This window comes from Drosophila erecta, unplaced genomic scaffold, assembly GCF_003286155.1.
Source record: "Drosophila erecta strain 14021-0224.00,06,07 unplaced genomic scaffold, DereRS2 tig00000055-arrow-pilon, whole genome shotgun sequence".
In the NCBI taxonomy this organism is placed as follows: Eukaryota; Metazoa; Arthropoda; class Insecta; order Diptera; family Drosophilidae; genus Drosophila; species Drosophila erecta.
In genome coordinates, this window is record NW_020825200.1 from 4,757,754 (window position 1) to 4,776,309 (window position 18,556).

An 18,556-nucleotide genomic window follows, 5' to 3' on the forward strand; every position below is an offset into this window, starting at 1 on the left:
GCAATATCTTACGTGGCAGGGGTAAGCAGCGTGAGAAGGCATCGCCTGTGAATCCTGCACGACAACTACAAATAGGAGCATGCTGGATAACACGGCAATCGGCATTTGAGCCACACACACCGGGGCAGGGATCACTACACTTTTGCCTAATGCATGCCTTGTCATGAGGACACTCTGAACTGGTCACGCACTCAGGTCGACAATTGGGTGGAGCACCGACGTACTCGGGCAGACATGAGCAGATGGCCTGCTCGTTGTTTTCACGGCACTTCGAGTTGGGGCCACACGGGGAAGGCTGGCAGGGATTGACATATTCTTTAAGGACAGCTAAAGGTATGGGAGAGGAATTGGTTACCATATGAACGCAGAGCAAACCAAACACACAACTCACGTTTTTCGGGAATTTGGCAATAGCGATATGGATCACCAACAAAGCCGTTCTGACAATGACAAGTTGGTAAGTGATCGATCACGCGACATAAGGCATTGAGAGCACAGACTCCTGGACAAGGATCGCGACACTTCTGCTGTTGACAAGCCTTATTCGATGGACAGTCGTTATTCGTTACACATTCCGGCCGACATATCTCGTAAGGATTTCCGTAGTATTCGGGAAGGCATTGGCAAGAACCAACATGACCCTCGTGGCGACATACAGCATTGGCTCCGCAAGGATTGGGAGAGCAAGGTTGAACGACCTCAATTTGCTGAATCACTGGTACTTGGCCACAGGAAGTGAACGGGTCCCCAGTAAATCCTGGTAAACAGTAGCACATGGCACTATGGCTAATAACGTGGCAATTGGCGTTGGAACCACAAGTTCCCGAGCAGGGATCGCGACATCTTTGGTTTAAACATGCCTTGTCGAAGGAGCATTCCGAATTGGTGATACACTCCGGGCGGCAGCTCGGTGGAGTTCCAATGTACTCCGGCAGGCAACGGCACTGCGCCTGGTCGCCCACGGTAGTGCATGTAGCATATGGCCCACAAGGCGAGGGCTGGCACGGGTTCTTTGGAACCAACTCGTCGCGTCGCACGGGTTCCGGGAAGCATCCCAAGAAGGGGTTTCCATTGTGCTTTGGTGGACAACTGCATATGGGCGCATGGTTCACAACGTGGCAAAGTGCATTAAAGCCACAAGTTCCTGGACACGGATCTATACAATGCTGCCTCTGGCACGCCAGTCTAGGCAGGCAATCTGAGTTATGCGTGCACTCCGGTCGGCAATTTGGTGGGGTTCCAATGAAATCCTCTATACAGGAACACACAGCGTTGTTGTTGAACACACGGCACCGACTGTTCGGCCCGCACGGCGATGGGTAACACGGATCTGGAGGTGCCAGCGACACTGGCGGGGTTTCACATTGGATAAAAGCATTGCCTGTCATACGCTCCGGACAACGACACATGGCTATGTGGTTAATTACATCGCAGACGGCATTCGGTGCACACGTTCCCGGACAGGGATCCACACACTTATGTCGAACACAAGCACGATTTCGCGCACAATCCGCATTTAACACACATTCGGGCCTACAGCCGGTATAAGGATCTCCTTGGTACTCGGGTTTACACGAACATTGACCATTTTGACACACAGTATTGGCGCCACAGGGCGATGGATAGCACGGATCATCGAGAGCAACGGGTTTGGCTAGAGTTAGGGGTAAGGTTATACTTTGACCAATAACACGCACACTTTATATTCTTACGTGGTGGCTGAGGTTCAGGGTGACAGTTGGAGAACGGATCACCTACATAGCCCACTGGGCACTGACAACTGGGCACGTGATTACGCACATGGCAAATGGCGTTGTAGGCACAGGAGCCAGGACAGGGATCCGCGCATCGTTGATTGATGCAGGCCAGACTGGACAGACACTCTGAGCTTTGAGTGCACTCGGGTCGACAATTGGGTGGAACACCGAAGTAGTTGGGTATGCAGGAGCAGATGGCTTGCCCTTGGGATTGTCTACATTGGGCATTAGCTCCGCAGGGAGATGGTTGGCATGGATCGCGCGTGTAATCATGGACAATATGCGTAGGTGGAGCTGGACATATATGTTAGATGATTAGAAAGGAAGACGAGGTTTTCCACTTTTGGCAACTTACGGGGAATTGGGTAGCATCGAGTAAATGGGTCTCCTGTATAACCCGCTTGACAAGAGCAGAGTGGAGCGTGGTTCACCACCTGGCAGTTGGCAGAGCTGCCGCAGGCACCAGGACAAGGATCCAGGCACTTGTGACGAATGCAGGCCTTGTCAAGATTGCACTCAGAAGATACCGTGCACTCGGGCCGACAACCCGGCGGAGTGCCCACATATTCTGGCAAGCAAGAGCATGTGGCCACACCATTCTGCTCGCGGCACTGAGAGTTAGGACCACAAGGAGAGGGTTGACAGGGGTTAACATATTCCCGAATGGCTGTAAAAGAGTATATGATGTGTAGAGGCATTGTTGGGTCAACAATAGAAAGGTCTGCTTACGTTTCGGTTCAATGCTACAATACCGATAGGGGTCACCCACATAGCCACTGAGGCAGTTGCAAGTAGGCAGGTGATTGCGTACAAAGCATTCGGCATTTGATCCGCAGCTTCCGGGACAGGGATCACGGCATTTCTGATTGACACAGGCCAGCTGAGCGGAGCAATCAGAGTCAAGAGTACATTCCGGACGACATCCTTCATAAGGATTGCCGAAGTACTCCGGTAGACATTGACAAGATCCGACTCCATTCTGCTGACGACACTCGGCAAAGGCGCCACAAGGATTAGGGTTGCAGGGTTGCACTATCTCAATCGATTCCCTTTGGACGTGTGGTGCACAGCGAACGAACGGATCGCCGCTGTAACCCGGCTGACAGTAGCACATAGCACTGTGGCTTATCACGCGGCATACGGCATCAGTTCCGCAGAGACCCGGGCACGGGTCCTTGCAGCGGTTATTCGTGCAAACGTTCACCTGACTGCACTCGGAATTGGAGACACATTCAGGTCGACAGTTGGGCGGGGTGCCAAAGAAGTTGGACAGGCAAGAGCAGGAGGGTGTTTCTCCTGCGCGGCGACATTCGCTGTTTGGACCACAGGGTGAGGGCTGGCAAGGATCTTTGGGCGTAATATCCCGCTGTGGCTCAACTATAGGTGGGGCATTATATAAGAGATGTCCTCTTAAAATAGTTACTATAACTTACTAATCATATGACATTGGACAATGGGATTTCCCGTATAGCCGGGTCTGCAACTACAGAAAGGACTGTGATTGACAGTTCGGCACTCGGCAAAAGCGCCACAAGCTCCAGGACAAGGATCGACGCAGCGCTGATTCTGACACGCCAAGCTTGGGGAACAATCGTAGTTGGTGCTACACTCTGGTCGACACGAGGGAGGCACCCCAAAGTAGTTGGGGAGGCAACTGCACACCGCTTGACCGTTCTGCTCTCGACATTCAGCATAGGAGCCGCATGGCGAGGGATTGCAAGGGTTACGGTACACATCAACTAGAGAACGGGTAAGAAATTAACCGATATTCTTCTTCAAAATCATTGGGTTAACCTACGCTGAACTGGAGTACATTGGACAAAAGCATTTCCTGTCATTCGATCGGGACAGTGGCACATGGCAATGTGGTTGACCACATCGCAGATAGCATTGGTGCCACAGGTTCCGGGACAAGGATCGGTACACTTCTGTTGTATACAGGCCAGATTTCGGGGACACTCGGAACTGAGAACACACTCGGGTCTGCAGGCCACATAGGGGTCTCCCTGATAGTCAGCCACACATGTACACTCGCCCTGATTAGAACAGATGGCATTGCTGCCGCATGGACTGGGGTTGCATGGATCGCGGGGCTCTTCACGAGATGGTGGCGCTGCAAAAGGTTCCTGGTCTTAGTCCGAGAAATGGAATTATACACTGAAAACTCTTACGTGGTGCCGGGTGGCAGGCCAGGAATGCATCGCCCACATAGCCGCGAAGGCAAACGCAACTGGGAACGTGACTGATTACACGGCACTCGGTCTGTTGACCACAAGCACCTGGACAGGGATCACGGCATCGCTCGCCAATGCATGCCAAGTGGCTTGGGCACTCTGCATTGATGGTGCACTCGGGACGACAATGGGGCGGAGTACCGAAATAGTTCGGCAAACAAGAGCAAATCGCTTGGTTCTGTTGATTCCTGCACGACGCATACAGGCCACATGGTGAGGGGAGGCAGGGATCGCGATAGGGAGCTACATCCCTCAAGGGTGGCGGTGCAACTGGCATCGGGTAAAGAGAGTTAGCCTTGATCTTATACACACCAGACTTTTCCAATTTCTTACTTGTTGGTCGGGGTAAACAGCGCACGAAGGGATCGCCGATCAGGGCGGTGGGACACCTACAAATTGGACTGTGGTTGCGAACCTCACAGATGGCTTGCTGGCCACAAACACCAGGACACGGATCAATGCATTTTTGATTGATGCACGCCCTGTTGGGGGCGCACTCTGAGCTCGAGGTGCACTGTGGCCGGCAATTGGGTGGGGCTCCCTCAAATTCGGGACGGCAGGAGCATACTGCCTGTTCATTAACCTCGCGACAATTTGAGTTCGGGCCACAAGGGGACGGTTGACAGGTGTTCACATACTCATGGACAATAGCTAGTTATGGTTAGGAATACAATACAAAACAATTTTTGGAATTAGTAACTACTTCCACTACTACGGCCATTAGTACGACTACGTGAATAATTGGAACTCGCTTACGTTCTGGCGGTTGGCTACAATAGCGGTACGGATCGCCTATAAATCCAGCGAAGCAGTTGCACATCGGTGTGTGGTTCACCACATTGCATTCGGCGTTCTGTCCGCAGCTTCCGGGACAAGGATCACGGCACTTCTGCTGCTGACAAGCTCTGTTTGCTGGGCAGTCCGAGTTCAGAACACACTCCGGGCGACAGCCTTCGTAGGGATTTCCGAAATAGTCTGTGAGACACTGGCAGGCTCCGGCTCCATTCCGTTGGATGCACTCGGCATTGGCTCCGCAAGGCGATGGTTGGCATGGATTTATGATCTCAACATCCTGCACGACGGGTTGGCATTGTGTGAAGGGATCTCCGGTCAAACCAGCATCACAAATGCACATTGCTGTGTGTGAGACGACGCGGCAAGTAGCACTTGAACCGCACAATCCAGGACAGGGATCGCGGCACTTTTGATTGATACACGCCAGGTTCGAGGGACACTCTGAATTGGCCACGCATTCGGGTTTGCAATACGGCGGTGAGCCTACAAAATCAGCAAGGCATGTACAAGTTGGTGTCTCACCAACGGCGCGACATTCAGAGTTCGGACCACAAGGTGAAGGTCGGCACGGGTCCTGTGGCACAATATCTTGACGTGGTGGCTCGATAATCTGCTGACAACCCACGAAAGGATTACCAGTGAACCTTGGCAAGCACGTACAGAAAGGATTGTGGTTAACCACACTGCACTGGGCATTACGGCCACATGAACCCGGGCAGGGATCAGTGCACTTTTGGTTAACACACGCTAGGTGGGACACACACTCCGAGTTCGACGTACACTCCGGTCGACAGAGTGGCGGGGTTCCGATGTATCCTGGTACACATGAGCAAACAGCTTGCTGGTTGACTTCGCGGCATTGGGAGTTGGGTCCACACGGAGAGGGTTGGCAAGGCTGGACAAGGACGGGGGCTGCAAGGAAATCGTTGAGTTGGGTATCGTTGGGCTTTGAACACGGCCTTGGGGGAAAATATTTACGTGGTGTAGGTTTACACTGAACGAATGCATTGCCATTATATCCCTCCGGACAAGTGCACATGGGCACATGGTTAAGGACAGTACAAATGGCATTGGGGGCACAGGTACCGGGGCATGGATCGAAGCACTTGTTCCTCGAACAGGCAAGTTCACGTGAGCAATCCGCGCTTGTGATGCACTCGGGTCGGCAACTACTGTAGGGATCGCCATGGTATTCGGGAATGCAAGTACACACTCCATTATTGCACTGAGCGTTTGGACCGCAGGGTGAGGGGTTGCATGGATCTTCAAGCTTAACGGCTGAGGAAGGAATGGTTTGAATCCATCATAAACTTTTCTGTTTATACTGAGTGTCTTACGTGTTGGAGGCGGAGGTGGCAGGGGCTGACACTGACTAAATGGATCACCAGAGTAGCCTGCTGGACAGGTGCAGCTAGGCGTGTGATTGACCACATTGCAAATGGCACCATAGCCGCAAGAGCCTGGGCAAGGATCTCTGCATTTCTCATTAATACACGCTTGACTGCTGGGACACTCCGCGTTGATGCGACATTCGGGTCGGCAATTTGGAGGGGCTCCTATGTACCCGACCAAACAGGAACAGGCGGGGGCATCTCCCTGGGATCGACACTGGGAGTAGGGGCCACAAGGAGAGGGCACACAGGGATCAACTGGAGTCTTTTGTACTGGTGTTGGTGGTACCGCTTTTGAGACATTAGAACAGTTAGGAGTGGGACCTTCCATTTGGGAACAAGAAGACTTACGGGGCTTAGGGAAACAGCGGAAGAAGGCGTCACCGGTGTAACCGGCACGACATGAGCAAATCGGACTGTGGTTTACCACTCGACAGATCGCTTGATCACCACAAGTGCTTGGGCAAGGGTCAACACATTTCTGGTTCACACAGGCCTTGTCAGTCGGGCACTCTGAAGATATCGTACACTCAGGGCGACACACAGGCGGAGCTCCCACATATTCCGGAAGACAGGAGCATATGGCTTGTTCATTCACCTCACGGCACTGAGAATTCGGACCACAAGGTGATGGCTGGCAGGGATTGACGTATTCCTTGATCGCTATAAGGGTAGGTATGCCGTGGAAGATTACACAATTCAATGAAATCTGACCATTAGTCTTACGTTCTGGCACACACGAGCGGTAAGGATCACCGGAATATCCTGATATACAGCTACAGCTGGGTACATGATTCAGGACATTGCAGAGAGCATTCTGACCGCATGTTCCTGGACAGGGATCCTGACACTTCTGCTGTTGACAAGCCTTGTTCGATGGGCAGTCCGAATTAAGGACGCACTCAGGGCGACATCCCTCGTAAGGATTTCCAAAGTATTCTGGCAGGCACTGACATGAACCGGCATCTTGGCGGGAAGTACATCGGGCATTGATTCCACAAGGACTGGGACTGCACGGGTCTAGCTGGTCTAGTTCCTGAATCCTCTTTTCCCTACATAAAGTGAACGGATCACCTTCCATGCCTTCGGGACAAACGCAGCTTGGCGTGTGCGAAAGGACACGGCATTCCGCAGATTGTCCACATAGCCCAGCGCAAGGATCGCGACACTTCTGCTGAATACACGCCTGATTCGTTGGACACTCTGAGCTGGTCACGCACTCTGGCCGACAGTTAGGTGGAGCTCCAATGTACTCTGGCAGGCAAGTGCAAGAAGGTGATTCGTTAACTTCACGACATTGGGAATACGGTCCGCAGGGAGATGGCAGGCAAGTTTGTCGTGGCGGTGGAACCGGGGGTTCGATGATCTGCTGGCAGCTCACAAACGGATTACCCGTGTAGCGCTCTAGGCAGCGGCAGAATGGACTGTGGTTAGTCACATGGCATTGAGCACCGCGACCACAGACGCCAGGACAGGGGTCACTGCACTTCTGGTTGCGACACGCCAGGTTCAAGGGACACTCCGAGTTTGTGGTGCATTCAGGTCGGCAGAATGGCGGACTTCCAATGAAGGATGTGATGCAAGAGCAGATTGCTTGCTGATTAACAACGCGACACTGTGAGTTTGGCCCACAGGGTGAGGGTTGGCACGGATTCTGTACGACGTCGAGCTCTGTAAGGTTGGCGAGTTTATGGTAACTAGGGAGGAGAACTTTGGGCAAAATCATCTTACGTGGAACTGGGCTGCACTGGATAAAGGCATTGCCTTGCATTCCTTCTAAGCAGCGGCAGTTGGGTATGTGGTTAAGAACCTCGCATATCGCATTGGTGCCACAAATACCGGGACAGGGATCAACACACTTGTGACGGACACAAGCTCGACTACGGTCACAATCCGTGTGTAGAACGCACTCTGGCCGACATCCGCTGTACGGGTCACCATGGTATTCGGGCAGGCAAGAACAAACTCCGTTGTTACATTGTGTGTTAGAGCCACATGGTGATGGGTTGCATGGGTCCTCCGGTGGCAATGGGTCTCGGACTGATTTATTAAAATGTAAGTTGTGATTTTTGAACCTCAGCTTTGGTAGATAATGCATCTTACTTTTCTCGGGTATTGGCTGTGGGTTGCAAACGCTGAATGGGTCACCTATATAACCCGAGAGACAACTGCAGATAGGCGTATGGTTGATGACATTGCACTGAGTGTTAAGACCACAAGAGCCAGGGCAGGGGTCCCTGCATTTTTGATTAATACAGGCCTGATGACTGGGACATTCGGCATTGATGGAACATTCCGGGCGGCAATTAGGTGGGGTGCCCAAATATTGCGGGAGACAGGAGCAGGATGGTGTGCCGTGAATTTCGCGACACTGAGAGTTTGCACCGCAGGGTGAAGGAACACAAGGGTCAAGGGGTTCACGTTCGATGACTGGAGGGGGAGCTGAAATGGATTTTATTTATGGTATCGAAAGGACCACTTTATTCATGACTGCTTTCTTACGCGGCTGACGGTAGCAGCGGGTGAATGGATCACCAGTGAATCCACTGAGGCAAGTACAAATGGGATTGTGGTTACGCACGCGACACTCGGCCTGCTGACCACAAACGTTTGGACAAGGATCCACACATTTGCGATTCACACAAGCCTTGTCGGCGGCGCACTCCGAGCTGCTGGTGCATTCCGGACGACAGGCAGGCGGACTGCCAATGAACTCTGGCAAGCAGGAACAAACTCCTTGCTCGTTTACTTCACGACATTGAGAGTTTGGACCGCATGGAGACGGCTGACACGGGTTCACATAGACACGTTCGGCTGGAAGGAAACCATCTATGGTAATGGTGTTCTTACGCGGAATAAAATCTATCTTACGCGGCTCATTGACTGTGATGCGGCATATGCTGTACGGGTCGCCGGTGTATCCAACCAAACAATTACAGGTGGCCAAGTGATTGATCACCTGGCACTCGGCGTTTTGGCCGCAGGTGCCGGGACAGGGGTCACGACATTTCTGGTTGACACATGCCTGATTTGAAGGGCAGTCAGAGTTCAGAACGCACTCGGGACGACAGCCATCATAGGGATTTCCAAAGTAATCAGGCAGACACTGGCAGGATCCTGCCCCACCACGTTCCTCACACTTGGCATTGACGCCGCAAGGACTTGGGTTGCAGGGCTGCAGAACTTCAGGAGGACTGTCTCTTATTGGACTACACTGACTAAACGGATCTCCGGTGAAGCCACCGTCACACAAGCACATGGCACTATGACTAAACACCCGACAAACGGCATTCTGACCACACAGCCCAGGGCAGGGATCCACACATTTCTGGTTAATACAAGCCTGGTTTGAGGGGCACTCAGAGTTGGATATGCACTCGGGGCGGCAGTTAGGCGGTGCTCCCACAAATTCAGGTAGACATGAACAAGATGGCGAGTCTCCAGATACACGACATTCGGAGTTGGGACCACAAGGAGATGGCTGGCAGGGATTTTTAGGTCTTTCATCGCGTACAACTGGAAGAACTTCATGCTTGAGCATAGGCCGGAGTTAAAAACTATGATGTCTTACTTTGCTGCTGACAGCTCACGAAAGGATTTCCGGACATGCCACTGGGGCAGCTGCAGAAGGGACGGTGGTTGACGACGTTGCACAGAGCATTAAAGCCACAAGTGCCAGGACACGGGTCGCGACACTTCATATTTTGGCAGTCCTGATCGGCAGGGCAGTCTGAGTTGGTTACACATTCCGGCCGACATTGCGGCGGGCTGCCCACGTAGTTGGCCAGGCAGGAGCAGACCGCAGTTTGTTGCACCACGCGGCACTGGCTGTTCGGGCCACACGGCGACGGCTGGCAGGGATTTTGAATCTTGGCAGGGGGCTCAGGTCGACACTCGAAGAAGGCATTACCAGACATTTGCTCTGGACAACGGCAAATGGGGATATGGTTGTTAACTTCGCACAAGGCGTTTACCCCACAAGTTCCAGGACAGGGATCGATGCATTTATTGCGCACACAGGCTCGATCCCTTGGGCAATCGGTGTTAAGCACACACTCAGGACGACAGGAGACGTATGGATCCCCTTGGTACTCAGGTATACAAGAGCATTGGCCATTTTGGCACTGAGCATTAGCTCCGCAAGGCGATGGATTGCAAGGGTCGTCGGCAACTGGTGGTGCTGGGGCTACAAAGGGAAAAATTATCGGAGTGGGTAAACAATCACCAGATTTGTAAAATCTTTTGCGACACCTACGTTCTGGAGGTTTGGGGTTGCAGCTGGTAAATGGATTTCCTATGTAACCATCGATGCAGGCGCACAGTGGTGTATGATTAATGACACTGCAAATGGCGTTTTGACCGCAGGCTCCTGGACAGGGATCGCGACACTTTTGGTTAATACACGCCAGCTGACTGGGACATTCGGAGTTGATCGTGCACTCAGGTCGACAATTTGGTGCCTGGCCAATGAAATTAGCCAGACAGGAACAGGCAGGCACACCATTGATATTACGGCACTCGGAGTTAGGACCACAGGGTGTTGGTACACAGGGATCCCTCAAAGGTTCGTCCTTGGTCTCAATAATCGGTGCTGTGATAGGGAAGGGTTTACTATGTTTAACCCCTGGGTAAAAGGCATTGGGCTTACGTGGAATAGGGTAGCATCGAGTGAAGGCGTCGCCTGTGTAGCCGCTAATGCAACTGCAAATAGGGCTGTGGTTGCGCACCCTACATATGGCATTATTTCCGCATGTATCCGCTGTGCAAGGATCCACACATTTCTGATTAACACAGGCCCTATCAGCGGAACACTCTGAGGAAATGGTACACTCGGGTCGGCAGGAGGGTGGAGTTCCGACGAACAGAGGCAGGCAAGAGCAAACCGCCTGCTCATTCGAAACGCGGCACTGGGAGTTGGGACCACAAGGTGTCGGCTGACATGGGTTTATATACTCGTTTTGGGGAGCTAAAATGGGGCGCTTGAGTATGAGGAAAGTATGTGTGGTCGGTTCCGGCTTACGTTCTGGCAGTCGATTACATTGCCGGTATGGGTCACCCACATATCCGGTCAGGCAAGTGCAGGTTGGCAGATGGTTCACCACTTGACAGTTGGCATTCAGTCCACAGGTTCCTGGGCAGGGGTCCTGGCATCTCAATTGTTGGCAAGCCCGATTGGACGGACAGTCCGAGTCAAGCATGCACTCTGGGCGACAGCCTGCGTAAGGATCTCCAAAGTATTGCGGCAGGCACTGGCAGGATCCTACTCCGTTGCGATCGCGGCATACGGCATTCGGGCCACAAGGACTCGGACTGCATGGAGTACGGATTTCATTTTCATATGCGATCTCCGGTTTGCATTGCACGAACGGGTCTCCGCTGAAGCCCTGCTGGCAAATACATTGCACGGCGTGGCTAACCACATAGCAATCGGCATTAAGGCCACAGCGTCCTGGACAAGGGTCGACACACTTCTGGTTCACACAGGCCATTTGACTGGTGCAGTCTGAGCTGGTCACACACTCTGGTCGACAGTTTGGAGGACGTCCAATATAGGTCTCCAGACAGGAGCAGGCGGGGGCCTCGCCAACAGGTCGACACTGGGAATAAGGTCCACAGGGAGATGGGCGGCAGGGATCAACGGGCACAACATCACGAACGGGAGGTTCAACTGGGAAAGGTGACTCTTGTAAAGATGACTCTTTTTCCGGCATAATGGTCTTACTCTGGGGCTGGCAACGAATGAAGGGATTACCCGTAAACCTCTCAGGACATGTGCAGAAGGGGCTATGGCTGACAACAGCGCAATTAGCACCCACTCCACATGTTCCGGGGCAGGGATCTCCACACCGTTGGTTCAGGCAAGCTTGAGTGGGTGCACACTCCGCATTCGAGGTGCACTCGGGTCTGCAGGATGGCGGAGCTCCAATGAAGCTTGGCAGGCACGAACACACTGCTTGCTGATTAACCTCTCGGCACTGCGAGTTTGGACCACAAGGTGAGGGTCGGCAGGGATTAGATACTGTAACTATGGGGGCAATTGTTAGAGGAGCTTTTGAGGAGGGTAACCATTTCGACGTACTCTGCACAGGAGAGCAGCGGATAAATGCGCTGCCAGCGGTGCGTTCGGGACATCTGCACATGGGTATGTGATTGATGACATCGCAAATGGCATTCTCGCCACAAGTTCCTGGACAAGGGTTAACGCACTTGCTGCGATGGCAAGCCTTGTCCCTGGGACAATCGGAATTTAGAACACACTCGGGACGGCAACCAGAGTAGGGATCGCCATGGAACTCGGCCAGACAAGTACAGATTCCTGCGTTGCATTGGGCATTCGAGCCACAAGGTGATGGGTTGCAGGGATCCACATATTCGCCTATTAATTGAGTTGTTTCATTTAGCTGGAACATGTAACCTACAAATTTTTCCAATTCCTTACTTTGTACGGGCTCTGGCGGTGGCGCCGGACGACAACTGGAGAACGGATCACCGGTAAAGCCAGCGGGACAGACGCAAATGGGCGTGTGGTTTACTACACTACACTCAGCAGCATAGCCACATGAACCGGGACAGGGATCTATACACTTCTCCCGTATGCAAGCGAGATTTGAGGGACACTCAGCACTGATTGTGCACTCCGGCCTACAGTTGGGTGGTGCTCCCAAGAACTCTGGCAGACAGGTACAGGACGGCACACCTTGTACATTGCGGCATTGGCTATTCAATCCGCAGGGCGATGGCAGGCAAGGATCACGCTCAACTCGTTCGATTACAGGAGGCGGGGCTAGGTTGGATATAAGATTTACAGGATGTTCGGTGTGAAAAAGGGGCAATCTCTTACGTGGCAGGGGATAACAACGGGTAAAGGAATCACCGGTGAAACCTTGACGACACTGACACAGAGGACTATGATTACGAACCCGGCACTCGGCATTGATGCCACAAGTGCCTGGACACGGATCCTGGCAACGTTGACTGATGCAAGCTTTATCGGTGGGACATTCTGTGCTCAATACACACTCGGGTCGGCAGTTGGGTGGCAGGCCGATGTGGAGCTCCAGGCAGGAGCACACGGCCTGACCGTTGAGTTCGCGGCACTGGGAGTTGGGACCACAAGGTGAGGGGCGGCAAGGTTGAGATGGTTCGGTCACTCGGGCAGGGACTAGAAAGGGTCGAAGGTCAGGGAGGAAAACAAGACGCGTTTAAGTGGGGTATCTTACGCTGGGGTGGGTCCACGTGGCAGTACCGGTACGGATCACCGGTGTATCCAATGCGACATGTACAGGTGGGCAGGTGGTTCGTAACACTGCAGTCCGCATTGCTGCCGCAGGTGCCTGGGCAGGGATCGCGACACTTCTGCTGCTGGCACGCCTTATTGGAGGCGCAGTCCGAGTGGCGTACGCACTCCGGACGACACGACTGATACGGGTCACCAAAGTGATCGGGCAGGCACTGGCAGGAACCGATGCCATTCCTTTCACGGCAAACAGCATTCGAGCCACAGGGATTGGGCTCGCAGGGAGTAACCTGCTCATTGACAATGCGTTCTGTAGGGGGGGTAAACGGATTTCACCCAAAAAGAGAGGGATAGAAATGTGGACAGATATTTTCATTAATTGCTCTTGAGTGAAACGGGTTTAGTAGAATACAACACACCTGGCGTTGGTTTTTTGTCAGCTGATTAATCCGATTGCAGTTGTGGTATTATTGTGGCGGATTAGAGTACAAGTACGAGTTAGGTGTTGGCATTAATCGCTCCAATCGAAGGATATTGCGGTTCAGGTGCAGCGGTTCGTAAACCGCATTATTTAGTTTGGTTAAACTCGGTGTGCTTAGTGCATTGGCAGTGTTTTGTGAGTGCAATGTGCCAAGTAAATTGGCATTGAGTTATGTTTTTGTGTCGTAAGTAAAACAGGTGTTCTTTTGCGAGGTTATATCATTTCATTTATTGCTCATTGTTAAACAATACGCTACAATTTTGTTAAATCAATTTAATTTGCTAATTTATTACTAACGCGTTTTTATTTTGTTTGGTCTACGACCAGTATTTGGTTAATTTCTTTGGCGTTCCTAAGGCAGAATTTTGGGTGGGTCAGGGTCAACAACAACAACGCAGTACTCAATTTCGGGTAGTTGGGTTAGGATTTCGATTCAATTTTGGGTAGTAAGCGATTGGAGAGACAGGGCCATTTCAGGTTTCAGGGCCAAATAACAAATTAGGTAAAAGCATTTCACGGGAATTATCCCCCAAATCGAATACAGCAGGGACGCGAGGAGATACTTTTTGTGGCAGCAACGATAACGTCAAGGGTTAGGGTAATATATTTTAGGGCAGCAACGATTTCATCAGGGGTTAAAGGCAAAAATCAAGGCGGGTGATTTGGTGTGAAGGCATTAAAGGTTGTATATAAGGAAGCAATAAGGCGTGGCAAGTTTGCATATTGTAATTAAGGCATTAGGGGCAATAAAAGCAAATAAATAATTGACTAAACCTAATTAAAATCTTTGACTTCCCCAGCATACAGACACTTCCAATTGCACATCCACTCAGACAACTCGTACAGAGTGTGTGACAAATTGAAATTTGCATTTCGCAATTCGAGTGCACTGTGATTTTGTGTAAAGAAACATTACTGGAACACTCATTAATTTGCAATGCATTGTGCCTGTGCGTGCGATAATCATAGATTTTAATGGACGTAAATTGTGGTATAAAAAAGCTGCCTAAGAGCACATTAGAACAAGTCACGCGCCTGAAGTGAAACACAAGTGCAAACAAATAGTGCAAAATAAGTAGAAAGCAACTGCAACGATTGCAATTGCTCTTTAGTGATGATTGTTCTTTTGTTCTAATGCGCTTGTAACGAATGTGAAACTTTGCTTTAAAAGTTTTTAGATCTAGGGTACCAGGGGAATTTCACTGAGTTTTCTTTATATTTGTTGGTTGGCGAATACTGAGGTGGATTCTATAGTTTCACATTCTTTTTATTCTTTCAAGACGCAAACAAATGTTTTGGCTGTGCGGCATTTTTGTTTGATTTTTAATAATAGCAAGTGTTTTACTGGGCGTCCAGTAAGAAACCAAAACCACAAATTAGGTTTTATAAGCTGGTTTACGTCTTGACCTGACCACTAAGCAAATGAAAACGGGGTCCTACCTTGCTCCTTTTGACAGCCAGTAAACGGATCTCCAGTATAGCCCACATCGCATGTGCAGATGGGTTGATGATTGGCCACATTGCAGCGGGCATTAAATCCACAGGCATTCACACACGGATCCGAGCACTTTTGGCGAATACAGGCCTTGGTTGGTGGACATTCCGGATTGATGGAGCACTCGGGTCGACAGCTTGGTGGCGTACCAATAAAGGTGGCCGCACACGAGCAGGCCGCGTTTCCATTCAGCACCTTGCATTCGGAATTGGGTCCGCAAGGAGATGGCTGGCAAGGATTATCTGGCGTCGGAGGTGGTTTTCGTTCCTCCTGGTAGCATCGGGTGAACGGATCGCCAGTGTAGCCCGTGTTGCACGAACACGACGGGTTGTGGTTGATAACCTGGCAGCGTGCAAATTGCCCACAGGCTCCGGGGCAAGGATCGACGCACTTCCTGTTCACACAGGCAGTGTGCAACGAGCACTCGGAGCTGACAATGCACTCCGGCTTGCAGGCGGGCGGTGAACCCAGCATTCCCGGTTGACAGGCGCATACAGGTCCTTTTCCGGATATGTGGCACAAGCTATTGGGTCCGCAGGGGTTTGGTTGGCATGGATCCTTGGCGACTGGCGTCTCGTGGCGGCAGTGAACAAACGGATCGCCCGTGTAGCCCTGCAGGCAACTGCAAATCGGTATGTGGTTTGAAACATCACACTGCGAGTTCTGCCCACATACTCCTGGACAAGGATCAACACATTTCTTGTTTAAGCAAGCCTTGGTAGGTGCGCAGTCAGTACTCAATGTACACTCTGGACGACAGCCGGTGTAGGGATCTCCCTGGTAGTCCAAGAGGCAGCTACATATACCGTTTCGGCACTCCGCATTCGATCCGCATGGCTGCAGATCGCAAGGATCCTGCGTGAGTGGAGGTGACTTTGTGATCTCTTCGATTAACTCGAAGCAACGAACAAACGGATCACCGGTAAATCCTCCACGGCAAGTGCAGATAGCCAAGTGGTTCTGAACACGACATTCGGAGTCGACTCCGCAGGATCCATCGCAAGGATCACGGCACTTCTCGGCAATGCAAGCTCGATCCGGCGAACAATCCGTGTTTACAACACATTCGGGTCGGCAGTTGGGTGGTGCTCCTATAAAGTTGGGCAGGCAAGAGCACGAGGCCTGATCGTCACGCACCCTGCATTCCGAGTTCAATCCACATGGCGAGGGTTGACATGGTCTCCTAACGGGCTCATCCCTGGGTCCTGGGGGCGGCGGTGGCGGAGCTGGGTAGCATCGTGCGAACGGATCACCCGTCATGTCCAACGGACAACTACAGATGGGATTATGGTTAATCACTTCACACTTGGCATTCAGGCCACACGTCTTGGCGCAAGGATTAGCGCAACGGAACTTATGGCACGCCTTGGTCGAAGGACATTCGGCGTTAACCGTGCACTCTGGTTTGCAATTCGGTGGGGCTCCAATAAATGTATCCAAGCATGAGCAAACGGCTAAGCCATTGGCGACCCTACATTTGCTGTTCGCTCCGCAGGGAGATGGAATGCAAGGATCTGAAACTGGTGACGGTGTTGTGACCTCCACTCGACGACAACTGGCGAACGGATCTCCAGTATAGCCATCGTCGCAGACACAGTTGGGCACATGGTTTACAGCATAGCACTGGGCGTTCAATCCACAAATTCCTGGGCAAGGATCCTGGCACTTGTTGCGGATGCATGTCTTGTCCGTAGGACAATCTGAGCTCAGTACGCATTCGGGACGACAACCCTCGTACGGGTTACCCTGGTATTCATCAATACATTTGCAGGCAGCGGCTCCGTTCCGTTCAATGCACTCGGCATTTGGACCACATGGCGATGGCTGGCAAGGTTTCGGTGGCTCCTCTTGCTGTGGCACACACTGAACAAAGGCGTTGCCGGCGTATCCAGCTGGACAAGAGCAGGACACAGCGTGTCCAATGACACGACACTCGGCATTGGTTCCGCATGATTCTGGGCATGGATTGCTGCATTTGTTGTTGATACACGCCTGCGTAGATTGACAGTCCGGATTGATGATGCACTCTGGCCGACAGTTGGGTGGCGAGCCAAAGAACTCTGGTTGGCATTGGCAGACGGGACCGTTCCTATCATTCTTGCATATCGAGTTGGGTCCGCAAGGCGATGGCACGCAAGGATCTTGAGGAGGTGTCTTTACATCTGGCGCAGGAATCGGTGGCAGGACAACGCATTGCTTGAACGGATCTCCAGTTCGGCCAGGTGGGCAACCACAAATCGGACTATGATTGATGACCTCACAGCGAGCCTCTAAACCACAAGCTGCGGCGCATGGATCTACGCACTTCTTGTTGACACAAGCTTGTAAGGCGGAGCACTCGCTGGACACCACACACTCTGGGCGGCACTGGGGCGGTGCTCCGATATAACCTTCCAGGCACGAGCAAACCACATGTCCGTTAACGTCTCGACACTGACTGTTGGAACCGCATGGCGATGGAGAGCAGGCCTCAATAATAGGGTCCTCCACAACGGGTTTCACACGGCAGTTCATGAACGGGTCACCCTCGTAGCCCTTGACGCATGAGCACACCGGAATGTGGTTCATCACCTCGCACACGGCATTGTTACCGCAGATTCCTGGACAGGGATCCACACAGCGATTTCGCATACAGGCCTTGTCCCTAGGACAGTCCGCGGAGAGCGTGCACTCAGGACGACATCCTTCGTAGGCATTGCCTTGGTAATTATTTTGGCAGCGGCACTCTCCTGCAAAGCAATCTGCATTTTGTCCGCACGGGTTCGGCTTGCAAGGATCATTCTCGGGTGGCGGAGATCTATCTTCTTCCTTCTTGGTGCAACGCACAAACGGATCTCCCTCGTAGCCCTCAATGCAGTTGCAGATGGGCAGGTGGTTGAGCACATGGCACTTGGCCTCAAATCCGCAGGATCCAGAGCAGGGATCGGCACACTTTTGGTTAATGCAAGCCTCCGTGGGTCCGCATTCCGAGTTCAACACACACTCCGGGCGACAGCGAGGCGGAGCCCCGATGAAGTTCGGCAGGCAGGAGCATGCCGGACTATTGCCCACGATCTGACACTTGGCATTGGGTCCACAAGGCGAAGGCACACAGGATGCGGGAGCCGGCGACGGTGTCGTATTTTCATTGGTGATTGCTAAATAAATTATAATAGACGTTATCGGT

The 18,556-nt window shown here is 52.1% G+C and overlaps 1 protein-coding gene across 1 annotated transcript in view; it reads right to left on the bottom strand.

Annotated features, from left to right (window-relative positions):
- LOC6543522 overlaps positions 1-18,556 on the bottom strand; it is a 113,633-nt gene that overhangs the window by 22,475 nt on the left and 72,602 nt on the right. Inside the window, exons 34-61 of the mRNA XM_026979451.1 lie at positions 15,336-18,527; positions 13,398-13,724; positions 13,019-13,339; positions 12,617-12,961; positions 12,257-12,553; positions 11,900-12,202; positions 11,198-11,845; positions 10,826-11,143; positions 10,433-10,768; positions 9,749-10,363; positions 9,049-9,693; positions 8,680-8,991; positions 8,281-8,619; positions 7,909-8,217; positions 6,904-7,848; positions 6,529-6,840; positions 6,124-6,468; positions 5,765-6,064; positions 4,748-5,698; positions 4,325-4,642; positions 3,929-4,261; positions 3,556-3,870; positions 3,191-3,496; positions 2,487-3,134; positions 2,113-2,424; positions 1,713-2,051; positions 392-1,654; positions 13-327 (exon numbers count right to left, since the gene is read on the bottom strand). Of these exons, the coding sequence (XP_026835252.1) occupies positions 13-327; positions 392-1,654; positions 1,713-2,051; positions 2,113-2,424; positions 2,487-3,134; positions 3,191-3,496; positions 3,556-3,870; positions 3,929-4,261; positions 4,325-4,642; positions 4,748-5,698; positions 5,765-6,064; positions 6,124-6,468; positions 6,529-6,840; positions 6,904-7,848; positions 7,909-8,217; positions 8,281-8,619; positions 8,680-8,991; positions 9,049-9,693; positions 9,749-10,363; positions 10,433-10,768; positions 10,826-11,143; positions 11,198-11,845; positions 11,900-12,202; positions 12,257-12,553; positions 12,617-12,961; positions 13,019-13,339; positions 13,398-13,724; positions 15,336-18,527 (15,309 nt within the window). The remainder of the gene's footprint in view (positions 1-12; positions 328-391; positions 1,655-1,712; positions 2,052-2,112; positions 2,425-2,486; positions 3,135-3,190; positions 3,497-3,555; positions 3,871-3,928; positions 4,262-4,324; positions 4,643-4,747; positions 5,699-5,764; positions 6,065-6,123; positions 6,469-6,528; positions 6,841-6,903; positions 7,849-7,908; positions 8,218-8,280; positions 8,620-8,679; positions 8,992-9,048; positions 9,694-9,748; positions 10,364-10,432; positions 10,769-10,825; positions 11,144-11,197; positions 11,846-11,899; positions 12,203-12,256; positions 12,554-12,616; positions 12,962-13,018; positions 13,340-13,397; positions 13,725-15,335; positions 18,528-18,556) is intronic.